The sequence below is a fragment of the Oncorhynchus keta genome, chromosome 24 (genome assembly GCF_023373465.1).
Source record: "Oncorhynchus keta strain PuntledgeMale-10-30-2019 chromosome 24, Oket_V2, whole genome shotgun sequence".
Taxonomy (NCBI): domain Eukaryota; kingdom Metazoa; phylum Chordata; class Actinopteri; order Salmoniformes; family Salmonidae; genus Oncorhynchus; species Oncorhynchus keta.
This window is the reverse complement of record NC_068444.1, coordinates 15,453,274-15,472,779: the sequence shown is the minus strand read 5'-3', so window position 1 is coordinate 15,472,779 and position 19,506 is coordinate 15,453,274. Positions and strand designations below refer to the sequence as shown.

The window sequence follows — 19,506 nt, the reverse complement described above, 5'->3', positions numbered from 1 at the left end:
CACCCCCAAAGTCAATTCCTACTTTGGCCGCCTTTCCATCCAGTTCTCCGCTGCCAATGACTGGAACGAATGTCAAAAATCACTGAAGCTGGAGTCTCATATTTCCCTCACTAACTTTAAGGATCAGCTGTCAGAGCAGCTTACCGAACATTGCACCTGAGCATAGCCCATCTGTAAATAGCCCACCAAACTACCTCATCCTCATATTGTTATTTATTTGTTGCTCCTTTGTACCCCAGTATCTCCACTTGCACATTCATCTTCTGCACATCTATCACTCCAGTGTTAATGCTAAATTGTAATTATTGGCCACTATGGCCTATTTATTGCCTTACCTCCCTAATCTTACCTCCTTTGCACACACTGAAACATATCGTACCTCGTTATTGTAATGTTGTTGTGTTTTGCCAGAAATAGCTCATCCTCGCTCACTCATTACTGTTTCCAGCCCACACATCGCATGACCTGTCAGGGACCAGCCCTTGATTATGTTTGTCATCAAACAGTCTGTTGACTAACTGAAGTCTGAGCCAGGATTGCACCTTTGATATTGTTGTTCCTGTTATTTCATCCACCGGATTAGCCTAAATATGCTGCTTGCTTCTGTGTACCCAGCTGCAGAGATGCCCTTTTCTTTGTATTATACATGTAGAAATCAGTGTGAAACTGGACACTGCCTGGGTTACCGTGGCAGGACTACAGTAGAGTGGCCAATAGTTGGAGGTGGTATGATAAAAACTACAACAGTTTTTAGTAGTTGGTCATTTTGATAGAAATGCGCAGTGTTCTCATTACTGTGGTCCAGCTGAAGACTCCACCTCATTGATATACTGCCAGAAAAAATGGTAATGATATACAACCTCCGTTTTTTTTCAACATTTAGATGTTAGGTACACACACTAATGAAGACTGGGCTGGGAATCCAATGTATACGAATGAATGTGAATATCTAAAATGGTGAACTCCATTGATCAGGTGTATCATTTACAGGTTACCATTATCCTGGTATTGTTGTTGAGGTTCATACATGCTGAATGTGCTAATATCACTGCATTCATGTGTTATGCTATTTGCAAGACGGAAGGAGAAGTAGGTTGTTAAAGTACAAGTACGACGGCATATATTCTGTCTATATGATCTGGCTTACCGTGTCCAGAGAGGTCGATGGTGCGAGTATAGGTCTTATCCGTATCTATTATCTGGAAGTGGTAAAGACCCTTATCCTTGTCTGTGGGTTCAATGATCTCCATAGTGGCCATGGCTGGGGTACCTCCAATACGCACCTTCTCAGAGTGAGAGAGTTTCCTTTCCCTGGAATGGTAAAGGGGAGGAACAGATGGAGCATAATAATTATTGTTTGGGGATTGAAAAAACACTGCTATTGAAGGTATCCATTGTGTTGGATTGAGTAGGAGCAGTCAATGAAAAATTGTATAAACTAATTCACAGGTAGCTCAATGAGGACCTAATTAGGATCATACAAACATAACATGAAATTGTGATTGATTCTAATGAAAATGGTAGAATTTCCTAATTTCTCTCATAATAAGTGTCATTTTCTAGTAGTTTATCAAATAATGACCAGCTGCAGTTGCCTTTCTGGACCATTTGAGCATCATCATTATGTTATTTATGTGCCATGGCCCTCTTGGCAGGCAGGGAGGACCTGAAATTTGCCAAGCTCAAATTTGTGAGGAATCATGGGAAATGGTGAGCTTTGTTCAGCCATTGCGTGTGAAATTGTTGCCGTGCTGTGAAACATGCTCCCCTTGTCTATGCCATGCACGCCAGAAGAAAGAAAAACCCGAAGCAGCTACTTCAAAACAGGGATGAGAAGACCCACGCATGGTTTAGCTGAAACTGGTTTGCCTTACACAAGCTGCTGTAACCGATGACTCCCCACAAGTGTTTTTTTAATTATCCTGTAGCTATTCTGCTAGGTAGGCCTACTAAATATTTCCTTAGGACAGAGCATTAGTGAGAGTTTATATTTGTTTTGTATTGTTTGAAGAAAGGCTCTGGTGTCACTGTTGTTTTACATTTTTACTAAAGAGTCACAATTTTTGACAAAATCTCAAATCATGTTTACATGCCTGGCTCATGTTACGCCTTGGGATAAAACCTTGTGTGGATTCTATTTACATGAACATTTCCATAATTTCGCATTCTCTGCATAATTTAAGAAAAGAAAAGTCCCCCACCCCCCCCATATTTAAATACTTAGCATATGCTTACACGTGCAGCCAATGGATTTTCATCTCCTCTGTGTAGTATTTCATGTGGCATTGGAGCTGAATGCCTGTTGCTGTGCAGTGAATTGCCAACTCAGTTGCAGAGGATCCTGGTGAGCGAAAAGGAAAACCCAAGCGTCCTTTAGTGTACATATGCTGACATTATGTTCTATACGTCTCTTAAATTAATAATATATCTTCTTAGATAGACACAACTTGGTGACTTGCTGTGGTTTACTAATTGGTTGGCGAGTGCAGGGAATTGGAAATCAGCACAACAAATGCTGTAATGGGGATAAGATTTCAGGCTAGGACGACAGGTACAGATTTGTTACTTCAGCCCAGTTCATGAGGGTAGAGTAACAAGACCCTTGATATGCCCACTGGCTGTGTAATCCGTCTCATTAGTTTTGCTGCACTGATTTTGCTGCACTAAGAAAAACCACAGAACTGTGTGAGGAACACATTATCTGTAATCTAACAATCAAGGCCAACTGATTTATTGCCCTGGTTGAATAATGAGTAGAATAAACTGAAATACGTTTTTAAAAGTATGCTAAAGTAAGTAAAAGCATGCTAAGATATGCTAAGTATACTAAAAAAGGGAAGTGGCAATCAAGAAAGCTAAACTTTAAAATATTTGTACCTACCAGCAAGTTTAGAAAGCTTGTTGATAATTTCATCAAAAGCTGTAAGAGAGATGTTGATAGAACAAAATTACATTCAAAGTATGTTCACAGTAAGACAATATATTTCACATACAACATGGTATCATTTTTATAATAGTATTTACCATGGCCAGATATTTCAATTTGGGACTGATCCTTTCCTCTGTCGTCGCTGATGGTAGCTTTGTAAATGCCAGTGGAAGCCTTGGAGAACTAGGTTGGATTTTAAAAAATCTAATTAGAATAGATATGTCTCAAATTAGTAGATATGTCTCAGTAGATATGTCTCAAATTAGAATGCAGTAGATAGGCCTCAAATTAGAATGCAGTAGATAGGCCTCAAATTAGAATGCAGTAGATAGGCCTCAAATTAGAATGCAGTAGATAGGCCTCAAATTGGAATGCAGTAGATAGGCCTCAAATTGGAATGCAGTAGATAGGCCTACCCTCTGTAACAGTAGCATTGACCACGTAAGCTTCATTAACATCCTTACATTGTGATTGGAATTGTTTTGCTTTAGTCAATTCCCGTTCATACACTGTCTCTAACCACATTTCCATCCACATTTTTTACATGAGTAAAGTCATACCATATTTTTTTTAAACAGCTGGAAACAGACAGTTTTAGTACAATTTTATAAATGCTGACAGACATTTGTTAGTTCAACATTGGTGCTTTCTTTTTCTGCTGGTAAAATGTATCACGCACGAAATGGCAGTGGAAGGCCTTTATGCACAAATATTGATATAATAACCATCATATCGAAGTATCATTCCGCGATGATATGGTACGTAGTCTACTTCTCCCACTACAACTTTGGAAAGCATGCAGTTTATAAGGCTACAGATGAAATAAGTTATGATGAACTTCACAGGGTGGTGAAAGTGCACAGTGATGAGCGTGATGCTCCTTTCCAATAAATACCAAGGGTCTTATTCTGATGAGATGCTTGACTGCCATTTGATAGATACAAATTTCTCGCTATTATCCATAATAATCTCAACATGTTGACTAGCTTACCCGCACAGCCTACCCGCACTGTATCTACAAGCTGTTGGCTAGTGTGCACATGCCAAGACCAGAGTAGACACATTTGCAAAACTATCGCTAGAGTTGTAAATACAATGGAAACATATTGAACTTTACATTTGTATTTGGTACGTCACAATTTAAGATGACTTTTATCTGCAACGAGTCAGTTTGGTGGAAACACACCACTGGTGAAAAACATGTTTGAATATTTTTTTTTTTTAATATTCGCTTGAAAATCTATTGCCAATTGGATGCAAACCTAGCTATGGTCTCAATTTCATATAATTTTTCTCACCACTTCTGGCATTTACATGTGGCCAATGTCAAACAGGCTGTATATCAAGCACAGGATCAGAGTAACCTCTTCCATCTCACAAATAGCTTTGTGAGGACAGAGTACGATTGCAGGGTGTGAATATTTATAATGACATAATTGGAAGTGACTGATTTCTATGACAGTGGAGCTTTACTGAGGATCGAGCTGCTTATCTTCTTCCCCTCAGGGTTATTCCTCTTGTTTCCTATAAATGACTGGTGCCCCTAGGACCTCAAGTCAAAATTCACCTCGACTGCACCTCTTACTTCCCTTACATTACATCACATTACATCACACATGTTTTGCTGGCTGTTTGTCTCTTGTCTTTTTGTGTGAAACAGTGGAGGCTGCTGAGGGCAAAATGGCTCATAATAATGGCTGGAACGGCGCGAATGGAATGGCATCAAACCATGTGTTTGATTTACTTGATACCATTCCACTAATACCGCCCCAGCCAATACCATGAGCATGTCCTCCCCAACTAAAGTGCCACCAACAACCAACATCCTGTGGTATAAAGTAGGCGGATAAAACCAACATCCTGTGAACTGACAGCATGACTGTGTAGGCGGATAGAACCCTCCAACAACACAAACAAGGGTAATACAGAGTATTAGTATTAGTATGACTAACTTTGGCTTGTCCTGATCATGTCTAGATGATATGGAAAGTCACAGGACTGCTCAGAAATGTACTCAACAACAATTCTGTTCTCAATGACTGCCTTGAGATTTCCAGCAATGAAGTCATAGGATGAATGTGCCTAACCCGGTTTACCAGACTGCAAGGTCCTTTTACTGTAGACTATTATCCAAACTACTGGGTTTCCAAGAAATGTAATTGTGCTTTTTATTGTGCTTTTTATTGTCCACATACAGTAACACCTGCTATTATATGTACAGGTAAAATAATGGAAGCACATGAGTAAATGAGGGATGCAAAGTATGTTGAAAGCAGGTGCTTCCACACAGGTGTGGTTCCTGAGGTAGTTAAGCAATTACAACATCCCATCATGCTTAAAAGCTCTGCATGGTCAATCTGATGTCTGCAGTGGGTGTACAGAATGGTGTCACACCCCTCGAATAGAGTTCCCGACACTTGTAGAATATATTCCAAGGCGCATTGAAGCTGTTCTGGTGGCTCTGGTGGCCCGTAATACACTTTATGTTGATGTTTCCTTTATTTTGGCAGTTACCAGTCTTTTGTTCAATCTTTATACAACAGGTGAGTCTAATCCTGAATGCTGATTGGTTAAAAGCTCATTCCAGCAGGTGTCTATTCCATAAAGTACCACCGGCTAAATCTATGATGTTAAAATGCAAATATATATATATATATATATTTTTAAAGGCCCTTCTCCCCCAATTGCTCAGTTTGCCCGGGTGGCCAGCTCTAGGGAGAATCTTGGTGGTTCCAAATTTATTCTATTTAAGAATGATGGGACCTTCAATGTTGGGACCTTCAATGCTGCAGAAGCTCTCAGAGCTCTACAGACAATTCCTTCGATCTCATGGCTTGGTTTTTGCTCTGACATGCACTGTCAACTGTGGGGCCTTATAAAGACAGGTGTCTGCCTTTCCAAATCATGTCCAATCAATTGAATTTACCACAGGTGTAGAAACATCTCAAGGATGACCAACTGAAACAGGATGCACCTGAGCTGAATTTCGAGTCTCATAGCAAAGGGTCTGAATACTTAAGTAAATAAGGTATTGCTGTTTTTCATTTTTTATAAATTTGCAAAAATGTCTAAAAACCTGTATTTGCTTTGTCATTATGGGGTAAAGCTGTAATGTACCAAAATGTGGAAAAGTCAAGGGGTTTGAGTTCTTTCCAAAGACACTGTACAAAGAAATGTCAATTGAAAAAAGGTAAAACAAAACGAAGTGCAGCTAGTTCGCAGTCTTTACAGCTTCAATTTGAAGTGATTGTGTTAGCTGTGTTGTTGGGTAGCTTCTCTGAACAACGGTGTCCTGAAGAGATATCAAATGTTCTATGCCAGGCCAAACCGCTCCTCGTTATGGATGTATCCAAATAAATGTCACTAGAAAACTGCTGAAACAAATGCAGATACTTTTTTATAGTTTTTTTTAAACGTTTGACGTGACTCTAAGTTAGCTAGCTAGCAAGCAGTATGGCAATGGAAAATTTAGAACGAATGTCTGGGTCGCGTCCATAAATAGAGAACAAAAAGACTGAACGACTGGTGCGCGTCTCTGGCAACCGAATCAATAGAATGAACAACCACCCGGCTTGGGTAGCAACCCTAGATTTGTGTTGGGACTATATCTTGTGGAAGGATGAAATAGTATTAATAAATTAATCTAAATAATGTTTTTTAATGAAAATATGTCAATCATTATTTTAATATGTTGGTAACCTCTTGTATAAAAGTGAACATGTCCTTGAAGCTGGTGTTTGGAGGATATATTGGCACAGTTCGACTTCGTCTCGGGCTTGACAACACCCGTGCCAATATATCCTGGCTTATCGGGCATTATCACTTAATTAGAAGGTGTGTGTCTGTGTGATACAATTACCAGGGAAATAGGAAGCTTGCAGGTTCCAGATGCCAGATTGACTGGCCCTTCAGGGGTAATCTCAACGGCATCCTTAAACCAGTGCAGCGCAGTTTCCTTCTTCAGATTATCCACCTGCATTATGAAACAACAGAACCCATAGCCCACAGGTAGGTGAACCAGCCCAAACAAAGACGCATGCCTGCATTACAACAACACCATCTGTCAACGCAGGAGAACAACGACTGAGGTGAATCATGCTGACTGTGTTTGTCGTTTAGATTGGCAGTAGCGATAACTCATGCCATTATTTCCATTTAATCTCTTGGCTTAATCTAATTGTACTTTCGGTGAATGTTTAATTACCTTGCAGATGAGTGCCACAGAGCAGTCATCCCCGACATGGACTGACAAAAACTCACTGAAGTGGGGGCCTGGAAAGAGGGCAAGAGAGACAGAAAGGGTGGGAGGGAGAGAGGGGGGATAGAGGGAGGGAGGGGGAAGAGCGGGCATATGAAGGTCAGATTTCATCAATTGTTTTGCTAATAACACCCTTGTGTCTTTGTAATATCCTTGTAACAATGGGTGGCTTATGGATTTGCAGGTGTGATAACAGTGTGTGGCTGCCATAAATAATGTCAACCATTTTGGAGAAAATAAACATTATGATATCAAATCATCATCTTAGTATTTGAAATTCATACCTCATTTAAATATTACTCAAATGAATTTCCCAAACACTAGAGGACTGCATAATGAATTTCCCAAACACTAGAGGACTGCATAATGAATTTCCCAAACACTAGAGGACTGCAAAATGAATTTCCCAAACACTAGAGGACTGCATACTGAATTTCCCAAAGACTAGAGGACTGCATAATGAATTTCCCAAACACTAGTGGACTGCATAATGAATTTCCCAAACACTAGAGGACTGCATAATGAATTTCCCAAACACTAGAGGACTGCAAAATGAATTTCCCAAACACTAGAGGACTGCATAATGAATTTCCCAAACACTAGTGGACTGCATAATGAATTTCCCAAACACTAGAGGACTGCATACTGAATTTCCCAAAGACTAGAGGACTGCATAATGAATTTCCCAAACACTAGTGGACTGCATAATGAATTTCCCAAACACTAGAGGACTGCATAATGAATTTCCCAAACACTAGTGGACTGCATAATGAATTTCCCAAACACTAGAGGACTGCATACTGAATTTCCCAAAGACTAGAGGACTGCATAATGAATTTCCCAAACACTAGTGGACTGCATAATGAATTTCCCAAACACTAGAGGACTGCATACTGAATTTCCCAAAGACTAGAGGACTGCATAATGAATTTCCCAAACACTAGTGGACTGCATAATGAATTTCCCAAACACTAGAGGACTGCATAATGAATTTCCCAAACACTAGAGGACTGCAAAATGAATTTCCCAAACACTAGTGGACTGCATAATGAATTTCCCAAACACTAGAGGACTGCATAATGAATTTCCCAAACAATAGAGGACTGAAAAATGAATTTCCCAAACACTAGAGGACTGCATAATGAATTTCCCAAAGACTAGAGGACTGCATAATGAATTTCCCAAACACTAGTGGACTGCATAATGAATTTCCCAAACACTAGAGGACTGCATAATGAAATTCCCAAACACTAGAGGACTGCAAAATGAATTTCCCAAACACTAGTGGACTGCATAATGAATTTCCCAAAGACTAGAGGACTGCATAATGAATTTCCCAAACACTAGTGGACTGCATAATGAATTTCCCAAACACTAGAGGACTGCATAATGAATTTCCCAAACACTAGAGGACTGCAAAATGAATTTCCCAAACACTAGTCGACTGCATAATGAATTTCCCAAAGACTAGAGGACTGCATAATGAATTTCCCAAACACTAGTGGACTGCATAATGAATTTCCCAAACACTAGAGGACTGCATAATGAATTTCCCAAACACTAGAGGACTGCAAAATGAATTTCCCAAACACTAGTGGACTGCATAATGAATTTCCCAAAGACTAGAGGACTGCATAATGAATTTCCCAAACATTAGTGGACTGCATAATGAATTTCCCAAACACTAGAGGACTGCATAATGAATTTCCCAAACACTAGAGGACTGCATAATGAATTTCCCAAAGACTAGAGGACTGCATAATGAATTTCCCAAAGACTAGAGGAATGCATAATGAATTTCCCAAAGACTAGAGGAATGCATAATGAATTTCCCAAACATTAGAGAACTGCATATTTTGAAACACTGTTACCGTCTTTCACTCTGACGTACTCGCTCCGTTGGTGTTCTGCGTCAGCGAGAGCTGCCTTGAAATCTACAACCCAAACAAAGTGATACAGGGGATAAGTCCTGGATCTCTCATGGAGCCCAACCCTGGATTAGAGCACAACCCCCACAGCAGACAGGCTCTCACCAGCTCCGATAAGCACCAGAGAGGACTGTCCTCTGGCTTTGCCATCCTCGATCTGAACAGTAAAGGTGCCCTCGCTATCCTCTGTGAAATGATCCAGCACAAACTCAATGATGCCAGCCTCAACGTCATGACTCGCATGATTTGGCTGAGAACACAGAAGAAGACACCAAGAAAGTTTACATGACAGGACTCTATTAAGTGAATGTTGAGGAATCGTAATGGGCGAATCCAATAATGTGGATATGTTGTGTAATCCACTCTAGTCTGGGCTTAAAAGACTATTCATGCCATGACATAGTGATGATAGAGTAGAATGAATAGTACAAAGAGAAGAAAAGTTGTCTGTGCAAGTCCATTGTGAGTTCAATTACAGTGTTGGCTGAAACTACACCCTATTTCCTGTATAGTGCACTACTTTTGACCAGAGACCCATAGGGTCAGCCTCCTAGAACCTCTAGTCAGGAGTTGTGCACTGTATGCCAAACAGGCGTCTAAAGATGTGCACTAAATAAGGAATGAGGGTCAAAAGTGCACTATGTCGGGAATAGGGCACCATTTCGGACAAAGACAGTGTGTCGGTTTAGAGTTGACAGGAATAAGGAGGAGAGTCTTACATTAGTCGGTGAGAGTTCATTGTTGTTAGCTAAGAACTTATAGGTGACAGCAGAGGAGATGTGCTCAGCCTGCAGCCAGAAGCGCATGCGGCCGCGCTCCAGAATCTTGTAGGCCAGCTGAGTCTTTAGAGGGATCACTGTGGAAGCAGAAACAGTAATGGAAGAAGGTGATGCAAATAGAGGTAGGTTTTGTGATAGAAATGGCATTTGTTCAAAGGAAGACATTTCCCTTCTCAAAGCATAAGAATAAGCTGTGATGAACCACATGCTAAAAACGTTGATGGAGCGAGGGCTGACAAAAACTATTTTCTGGGATTAACAGTTGTCTCCTCTATGTGGCTTACATGGAACTATGTGGTTTACATGAACCCGCATTACCAGTCTACAACAGCACACACGCCCCTACAGTATATACCCATTATTCAAGCAAAACAAAACTAAAAAAATTGACCTTTTACCCTGAGCTGTGTATTCCAAATGGTTATTTGATGGGAACCAAACATGTATGAGAGTGAAAATAGAAAATGACCTGACTAAGATCCATCTCTGATCTTTTTTGTGGGTCTGATTAAATCACAATGGGAACATACCAGAGTAGCGGACATTCCTTTTCTATTTGAAAATAGAAAAGCCATATTAAATAATTCAGAACAAAACCTACCTGGGTGTCGAATACCATAGCTCTTTGCCAGCATTTTCTCCAGCTCTGTAATAGAGGTAAACAAGGGAGAGTGTATTTCAGCATTGTAATGATCCAATATCATCCACAGCGATTCCTTTTTACATGGAACTTCATCATACATTTCGACAGTAACAGTTGTCTGCACTGCACAAGACCAGACATGCATGTCCCGTATCACGGCATCATGTCATATTTATGAAAAACAGTGAAAGGCACCACTATTGTTTCTGACTCCAACATCTGCCGTATAACGACATGCTGTTGTGTTGATTTAGATGTACTAGTACAGTATGCATGCATGTATGGACTAAATCTATTTCATACCATGATCCTGAATGAGGGTTATAAATAAGTAACCTCCTGTTTATGATCGACCCCCAGCCAGGGCCTACCTTCGGCATGGATTTCATGGCTGGCAGAAACACCATCAGTGTTCGTTACAGCAACGGAGAAGCAACCCATATCCCCCTGGTCTGGGTGTTTGAAAATAAGCTTAGAGCTAGAAATAAAGAAATAAAGATGCACCATTAGATAATATAGAAATAAATAAATAAATAAATAAATAAAGGCACACCATTGGATAATATAGAAATAAATAAATAAATAAATAAATAAAGACACACCATTGGATAATGTAGAAATAAATAAATAAATAAATAAATAAAGACACACCATTGGATAATGTAGAAATAAATAAAGACACACCATTGGATAATGCAGAAATAAATAAAGACACACCATTGGATAATATAGAAATAAATAAAGGCACACCATTGGATCATGTAGAAATAAATAAAGGCACACCATTGGATAATATAGAAATAAACAAAGGCACACCATTGGATCATGTAGAAATAAATAAAGGCACACCACTGGATAATATAGAGTCCAGGAGATACTGAGCACATCAATGTGAATATATTACACACTTCTGAATCACGACTGATAATTCTTGAACGTTTTGTTGAAATATATTTGATCTGTTGACAAGTTTGGTGCATAGCTTACATATTGCCCTCTGTTTTGATGACAATGCCTTTGGAGAAGTCAGTGATTTCCTTGTAGAATTTCTTCCACACAAAGTGGGAGCTCTCTGTAATTTGACAACTTTCAAATGACAGGATGAAGTCACCTGACTCCTCGTCCACTGTGCAGGTCATCTCCTGGGCACCTTTTGGAGTGACAAAGCAAAGAGTGAAGTTGACAGGCAACAGCAATAAACATCTGGGAGTGCAGCATCCTAGAGATGTGTGTTTTGGTACAGTCATAGTAGGGTAGTACAGCATCCTAGAGATGTGTGTTTTGGTACAGTCATAGTAGGGTAGTGCAGCATCCTAGAGATGTGTGTTTTGATACAGTCATAGTAGGGTAGTACAGCATCCTAGAGATGTGTGTTTTGGTACAGTCATAGTAGGGTAGTACAGCATCCTAGAGATGTGTGTTTTGGTACAGTCATAGTAGGGTAGTACAGCATCCTAGAGATGTGTGTTTTGGTACAGTCATAGTAGGGTAGTGCAGCATCCTAGAGATGTGTGTTTTGATACAGTCATAGTAGGGTAGTACAGCATCCTAGAGATGTGTGTTTTGGTACAGTCATAGTAGGGTAGTGCAGCATCCTAGAGATGTGTGTTTTGGTACAGTCATAGTAGGGTAGTGCAGCATCCTAGAGATGTGTGTTTTGGTACAGTCATAGTAGGGTAGTACAGCATCCTAGAGATGTGTGTTTTGGTACAGTCATAGTAGGGTAGTACAGCATCCTAGAGATGTGTGTTTTGGTACAGTCATAGTAGGGTAGTACAGCATCCTAGAGATGTGTGTTTTGGTACAGTCATAGTAGGGTAGTGCAGCATCCTAGAGATGTGTGTTTTGGTACAGTCATAGTAGGGTAGTACAGCATCCTAGAGATGTGTGTTTTGGTACAGTCATAGTAGGGTAGTGCAGCATCCTAGAGATGTGTGTGTTTTGGTACAGTCATAGTAGGGTAGTACAGCATCCTAGAGATGTGTGTTTTGATACAGTCATAGTAGGGTAGTACAGCATCCTAGAGATGTGTGTTTTGGTACAGTCATAGTAGGGTAGTACAGCATCCTAGAGATGTGTGTTTTGGTACAGTCATAGTAGGGTAGTACAACATCCTAGAGATGTGTGTTTTGGTACAGTCATAGTAGGGTAGTACAGCATCCTAGAGATGTGTGTTTTGGTACAGTCATAGTAGGGTAGTACATCATCCTAGAGATGTGTGTTTTGGTACAGTCATTGTAGGATAGTACAGCATCCTAGAGATGTGTGTTTTGGTACAGTCATAGTAGGGTAGTACAGCATCCTAGAGATGTGTGTTTTGGTACAGTCATAGTAGGGTAGTACAGCATCCTAGAGATGTGTGTTTTGGTACAGTCATAGTAGGGTAGTACAGCATCCTAGAGATGTGTGTTTTGGTAGTCATAGTAGGGTAGTACAGCATCCTAGAGATGTGTGTTTTGGTACAGTCATAGTAGGGTAGTACAGCATCCTAGAGATGTGTGTTTTGGTACAGTCATAGGTCATAGTAGGGTAGTACAGCATCCTAGAGATGTGTGTTTTGGTACAGTCATAGTAGGGTAGTACAGCATCCTAGAGATGTGTGTTTTGGTACAGTCATAGGTCATAGTAGGGTAGTACAGCATCCTAGAGATGTGTGTTTTGGTACAGTCATAGTAGGGTAGTACAGCATCCTAGAGATGTGTGTTTTGGTACAGTCATAGTAGGGTAGTACAGCATCCTAGAGATGTGTGTTTTGGTACAGTCATAGTAGGGTAGTACAGCATCCTAGAGATGTGTGTTTTGGTACAGTCATAGTAGGGTAGTACAGCATCCTAGAGATGTGTGTTTTGGTACAGTCATAGTAGGGTAGTACAGCATCCTAGAGATGTGTGTTTTGGTACAGTCATAGTAGGGTAGTACAGCATCCTAGAGATGTGTGTTTTGGTACAGTCATAGTAGGGTAGTACAGCATCCTAGAGATGTGTGTTTTGGTACAGTCATAGTAGGGTAGTGCAGCATCCTAGAGATGTGTGTTTTGGTACAGTCATAGTAGGGTAGTACAGCATCCTAGAGATGTGTGTTTTGGTACAGTCATAGTAGGGTAGTACAGCATTCTAGAGATGTGTGTGTTTTGGTACAGTCATAGTAGGGTAGTACAGCATCCTAGAGATGTGTGTTTTGGTACAGTCATAGTAGGGTAGTACAGCATCCTAGAGATGTGTGTTTTGGTACAGTCATAGTAGGGTAGTACAGCATCCTAGAGATGTGTGTTTTGGTACAGTCATAGTAGGGTAGTACAGCATCCTAGAGATGTGTGTTTTGGTACAGTCATAGTAGGGTAGTACAACATCCTAGAGATGTGTGTTTTGGTACAGTCATAGTAGGGTAGTACAGCATCCTAGAGATGTGTGTTTTGGTACAGTCATAGTAGGGTAGTACAGCATCCTAGAGATGTGTGTTTTGGTACATTCATTGTAGGATAGTACAGCATCCTAGAGATGTGTGTTTTGGTACAGTCATAGTAGGGTAGTACAGCATCCTAGAGATGTGTGTTTTGGTACAGTCATAGTAGGGTAGTACAACATCCTAGAGATGTGTGTTTTGGTACAGTCATAGTAGGGTAGTACAGCATCCTAGAGATGTGTGTTTTGGTACAGTCATAGTAGGGTTTTGTACAGTAGGATATCCTAGAGATGTGTGTTTTGGTACAGTCATAGTAGGTTAGTACAGCATCCTAGAGATGTGTGTTTTGGTACAGTCATAGTAGGGTAGTACAGCATCCTAGAGATGTGTGTTTTGGTACAGTCATAGTAGGGTAGTACAGCATCCTAGAGATGTGTGTTTTGGTACAGTCATAGTAGGGTAGTACAGCATCCTAGAGATGTGTGTTTTGGTACAGTCATAGTAGGGTAGTACAGCATCCTAGAGATGTGTGTTTTGGTACAGTCATAGTAGGGTAGTACAGCATCCTAGAGATGTGTGTTTTGGTACAGTCATAGTAGGGTAGTACAGCATCCTAGAGATGTGTGTTTTGGTACAGTCATAGTAGGGTAGTACAGAATCCTAGAGATGTGTGTTTTGGTACAGTCATAGTAGGGTAGTATGTTCATTATATGTTCACAGACTATTTCTGCATTTATGTTCTGCATCCTCTGTTGAATGAATACCTAGAGAGTTGTGAAAATGACTTTTCTCTGATCTCAACAAGCCTTGTGCTTGAGTCGCTGATGTCCCTGCAGAGTACAACACTGCCCTCTGCAGGTCGCCTGATGGTCTGCACCTTCTCACTTCAACATCTCTACCGAGCTCCATATGAGTCATCTATTTTTCTCCACTCCCACGTCCTCCCAATGTTCCTTATCGACAGAAGCACAGACTACCCCTCCCTAAGCCCCTCCTCATAACCATGTCTAGTGTACTACACACCCTGTGGTATTACTCTCCTAATCTAAGTCCCATTTTAATGGGAATCCTGACCCAAATAAACATTCTCTGTGGAACACACTGAACGAATGCTGCTCTGCTCTAAGCCACATTGAAGCGCAGCATAGGGAATTGTGTCTGTTTGTGTCTGTCCAACAGTACCTTTCACTGCTTTGGCAACCACAGGGTTAGAAGCCAAGGAAGGCTTGCCGGCACCTTCAGCGTTCTCCGCGCGCACTCTGAACACATAGGACACTCCAACTTCCAGCCCAGTCACCTGAAAACGAGGAGGACTGTCAAATGTGCCAGATAGGCTGACACATTGTCATAACGCAAGTATTCTAGGAATACGCTCTGTACCTTGTGGTAGCGGTGACTGACAGCGTGGCTCTCGTTGGAACAGTGCCATTCATCTGAGCCTTTCTTTGCAAAGTCAACAAAGTAGCCTGTGATCGGGCTGGTGCCGGTGTAGACGGGAGCCTTCCACTCCACCAACACAGAGTCATCACGGATCTCGCAGAAAGTCATGTCATAGGCTGGACCTGAAATTCAGAGTGCAGTAAATGTACAAAAATGACAGACAAGCAGTTCTTCATGTCAGACGTAAGTCAGAGCACATACGTCAGACTGTGTAATGTCTATGTGCTGCTGTTTTAACGATTGATGTTGGAAGTGGTACCGGCGATAAGCTTCTGCTTGAATACACCTATTCCATAATTCATGACAAATTATGAGATATGCATTAATGGTTTAATTATGCAACGGTATTTGCATGTAAAATGATCTTCACTTCTTTGAACTATGCACACTTCATCTTTAAAATAGAAACTTGTTTTAGAGAGGTTTTCGGTACTGTACCTGGCTCGGGTATGGTCCAGGCATCACAATGGAAGGCCTTGCTGGGGGCAGAGGGGGCACCAAGACCAGCAAGACTTCCACCATAAACCATGAACTCATAGACTGCACCTGCACTCAGATGTTCAACCTGTGGTTGTGAAGGAAAGTACTAAAATGGTTACAACTAATTGAACTGCAATAGATTCCATATGATCCTACACTATCTACACTAAAGGTGCCATCTAGGACCTTAAAGGGTTCTAAGGCTGTCCCCATTAGGAAAACCCTTTTTGGTTCCAGGTAAAATCTTTTTTTGTTTCAGGTAGAACCCTCTATGGAAAGGGTTCTACATTGAACTGAAAAGGGCATGGAACCAAAAAGGGTTCTGCAAAGAGTTATCATATGGGGACAGCCGAAGAACCCTTTTAGGTCCTAGAAAGCACCTTTTGTTCTAAGAGTGTATAATCCTAACCATTACAGATGTGTTTAGATGACTCAGATCGATCATTTTTTGTACCTTGAACAGCCGCTCTTTGATTGGTGGGATGTTGATCTCTCTCCATGTGTGTTCTCCGTGCCTGTGTTTGTCAATGTAGTATTCAACCACCGGAGAGCCCCCGGAGTGGACTGGGTGCTTCCAGTTCAGAACCATAGACTCTCCGTCACAGGCCAGCAGAGCAATGTCATATGGAGCAGAGGGAGTCGCTGCACACAGAGTTTACAAGTGTCTTAAACATGTATCATGATTAGGGCCCTGTTTTTTGGGCCCTGTTTTAATCATGTCACATGACCTGGATTGGATATATAGCAGGGTTCTCTACACTCTTAGAAAAAATGGTGCTATCTGGAACTAAAAAGGGTTCTTCGGCTCTCCCCATAGAAAAACTCTTTGAAGAACCCCTTTTGGTTCCAGGTAGAAACTTTTTGGTTCCAGGTAGAACCCTTGTGGGTTCCATGTGGAACCCTTTCCACAGAGGGTTCTACCTGGAACACAAAAGAGTTATACCTGGAACCAAAAACGGTTCTAACTGGAACCAAAAAGAGTTATCCTTTGGGGAAAGCTGCAGAACCCTTTCAGAACCTATTTTTCTAAGAGTTTAGGGTTATGGTTGTTAAGGCTTTCGGTAGCATGAATAATACATTAATTTTAGTGCATAATGGCGCCAACTAGCATGTAGCCTAGCGTTTCAGCACGTTGGGCCAGTAACCGAAAGGTCGCTGGTTCAAATCCCAGAGCCAACTAGGTGAAAAATCAGTCAGTGTGCTCTTAAGCAAGGCACTTAACCTTAATTGCTCCTATAAGTCACTCTGGATAAGAGCATCTGCTAAATGTAAATATGATAATTGTTGTTAAAAAACCCTGCAATCCACATAGCTTGGAGTATCGTCAATGAGTTTAGAAATTTATGGTTTGATGAAACAATCTGCAGTTGTTGGTTGAATGTCCCAAAGGAACTCTACGAACCAATGGTTTGTTTTTGACTCAGATTGTCTAAATTATTCACATCATTTGGACATTGAGAAAAGTACACGATGACAGGCTCAAATCCAATAGGCTCCCAGGCTGTCCTGCGGAAACGTGTGAATAGGAAGAATGACAGTCCTCTTCATTTATTGGAGACATTTATTTAATGATACGATGCTTGTGATGATATAATCATTAGATATTCAGCCGACTTAAGGCATCAAAGTTAGATGCCTTTGTGTGTTTTACTTCTGGACAGCTACCAACGGCCTTGAAGAAAGTCTTGACAACATTGCTACAATTTATTCACTGTGATCATTCACAGAGAAAAGAGCCTCCAGCTAAGCACAGTGGGTCGCTAAAATTTAGTATTTGCAATTTTCTTCTTTGTTACTGTTGCTACTGCCATATTGAATGCAGCACTTTTTCCACCTGGTTGGAATCTCGACAAATGACAAGTATATTCTGTCTGCTGTGTGTGTGTGTGTGTGTGTGTGTGTGTGTGTGTGTGTGTGTGTGTGTGTGTGTGTGTGTGTGTGTGTGTGTGTGTGTGTGTGTGTGTGTGTGTGTGTGTGTGTGTGTGTGTGTGTGTGTGTGTGTGTGTGTGTGTCCATACTCACTGAGTGCAGCTTTGACAGAGAGGGGGGAGGACTCCTGTGATTCATCACTAAGACCCAGCTCATTGATGGCTTGCACACGGAAAGCATATGTCTCACCAGTGGTCAAACCTTGAACCACAAACCTAATCAAAAATAGCAAATGAAGCCTTGTGATGAATGAAATCACACTTCAAATAATAAGTACAGTGCCTTGCAAAAGTATTAATCCGCCTTGGCCTTTTTCCTATTTTGTTGCATTACAACCTGTCATTTAAATAGATTTTTAATTGGATCCCATGTAATGGACATACACAAAATAGTTCAAATTGGTGAAGTGAAATTTAAAAAATTACTTGTTTAAAAAAAATCTGAGTGGTGCGTGCATATGTATTCACCCCCTTTTCTATGAAGCCACTAAATAAGATCTGGTGCAACCAATTACCTTCAGAAGTCACATAATTAGTTAAATAAAGTCCACCTGTGTGCAATCTAAGTGTCACGTGATCTAAGTATATATACACCTGTTCTGAAATGCCCCAGAGTCTGCAACACTACTAAGCAAGGGGCACCACCATCTGAAACTCCGAAACTTCCGAAACTTTGAACATCCCACGGAGCACCATTCAATCCATTAGAAAAAAATGGAAAGAATATGGCACCACAACAAACGTGCCAAGGGAGGGTCGCCCACTAAAACTCATGGACCAGGCAAGGAGGGCATTAATCAGAGAGGCAACAAAGAGACCAATGATAACCCTGAAGGAGCTGCAAAGCTCCACAGCAGAGATTGGAGTATCTGTCCATAGGACCACTTTAAGCCATAGACTCCACAGAACTGGGCTTTACGGAAGACTGGACAGAAAAAAGCCATTGCTTTAAGAAAAAAATAAGCAAACACTTAGTGTTTGGTGTTCGCCAAAAGGCATGTGGGAGATTCCCCAAACATATGGAAGAAGGTACTTTGGTCCGATGAGACTAAAATTCAGCTTATTGGCCATCAAGGAAAACGCTATGTCTGGCGCAAACCCAACACCTCTCATCACCCCGAGAACACCATCCATGTTTTTCATCGGCAGGGACTGGGAATTGAAGGAATGATGGATGGCGCTAAATGCAAGGAAATTCTTGAGAGAAACAGGTTTGTCTTCCAGAGATTTGAGACTGGGACGGAGGTTCACCTTCCAGCAGGACAATGACCCTAAGCATACTGCTAAAGCAACACTTGAGTGGTTTAAGGGGAACATTTAAATGTTTTGGAATGGCCTAGTCAAAGCCCATACCTCAATCAAATTGAGAATCTGTGATATGACTTAAAATTGCTGTACATCAGCAGAACCCATTCAACTTGAAAGAGCTGGAGCAGTTTTGTCTTGAAGAATGGGCAAAAATCCCAGTGGCTAGTTGTGCCAAGCTTATAGAGACATACCCCAATAGACTTGCAGCTGTAATTGCTGCAAAAGGTGGCTCTACAAAGTATTGACTTAGGGGGTGAATGCATGCTCAAGTTTTCTGTTTTTTTGTCTTATTTTTTGTTTGTTTCACAATAAAAAATATTTTGCATCTTCAAAATATTTTGCATCTTCAAAGTGGTCGGCATCAAATGATACAAACCCCCAAATAGTCCATTTTAATTCCAGGTTGTAAAG

At 40.9% G+C, this 19,506-nt stretch overlaps 1 protein-coding gene and 1 long non-coding RNA gene across 3 annotated transcripts in view; one reads left to right on the top strand and one right to left on the bottom strand.

Annotated features, from left to right (window-relative positions):
• LOC127911390 (uncharacterized) overlaps positions 1-19,506 on the top strand; it is a 196,022-nt gene that overhangs the window by 79,832 nt on the left and 96,684 nt on the right. The gene's annotated exons all lie outside the window — the stretch shown is intronic.
• Positions 1-19,506, bottom strand: part of LOC118357690 (myomesin-2-like) — a 36,960-nt gene that overhangs the window by 4,044 nt on the left and 13,410 nt on the right. For both annotated transcript variants that reach the window (XM_052477867.1, XM_052477868.1), the window contains 17 exons: positions 17,882-18,003; positions 16,314-16,501; positions 15,818-15,944; positions 15,320-15,501; positions 15,122-15,236; positions 11,525-11,687; positions 10,909-11,015; positions 10,496-10,540; positions 9,835-9,971; positions 9,221-9,365; positions 9,059-9,121; positions 7,134-7,201; positions 6,789-6,902; positions 3,025-3,112; positions 2,882-2,920; positions 2,236-2,341; positions 1,148-1,311 (listed from right to left, as the gene is read on the bottom strand). In XM_052477867.1, the coding sequence (XP_052333827.1) occupies positions 1,148-1,311; positions 2,236-2,341; positions 2,882-2,920; positions 3,025-3,112; positions 6,789-6,902; positions 7,134-7,201; positions 9,059-9,121; positions 9,221-9,365; positions 9,835-9,971; positions 10,496-10,540; positions 10,909-11,015; positions 11,525-11,687; positions 15,122-15,236; positions 15,320-15,501; positions 15,818-15,944; positions 16,314-16,501; positions 17,882-18,003 (1,973 nt within the window). The remainder of the gene's footprint in view (positions 1-1,147; positions 1,312-2,235; positions 2,342-2,881; positions 2,921-3,024; positions 3,113-6,788; positions 6,903-7,133; positions 7,202-9,058; positions 9,122-9,220; positions 9,366-9,834; positions 9,972-10,495; positions 10,541-10,908; positions 11,016-11,524; positions 11,688-15,121; positions 15,237-15,319; positions 15,502-15,817; positions 15,945-16,313; positions 16,502-17,881; positions 18,004-19,506) is intronic.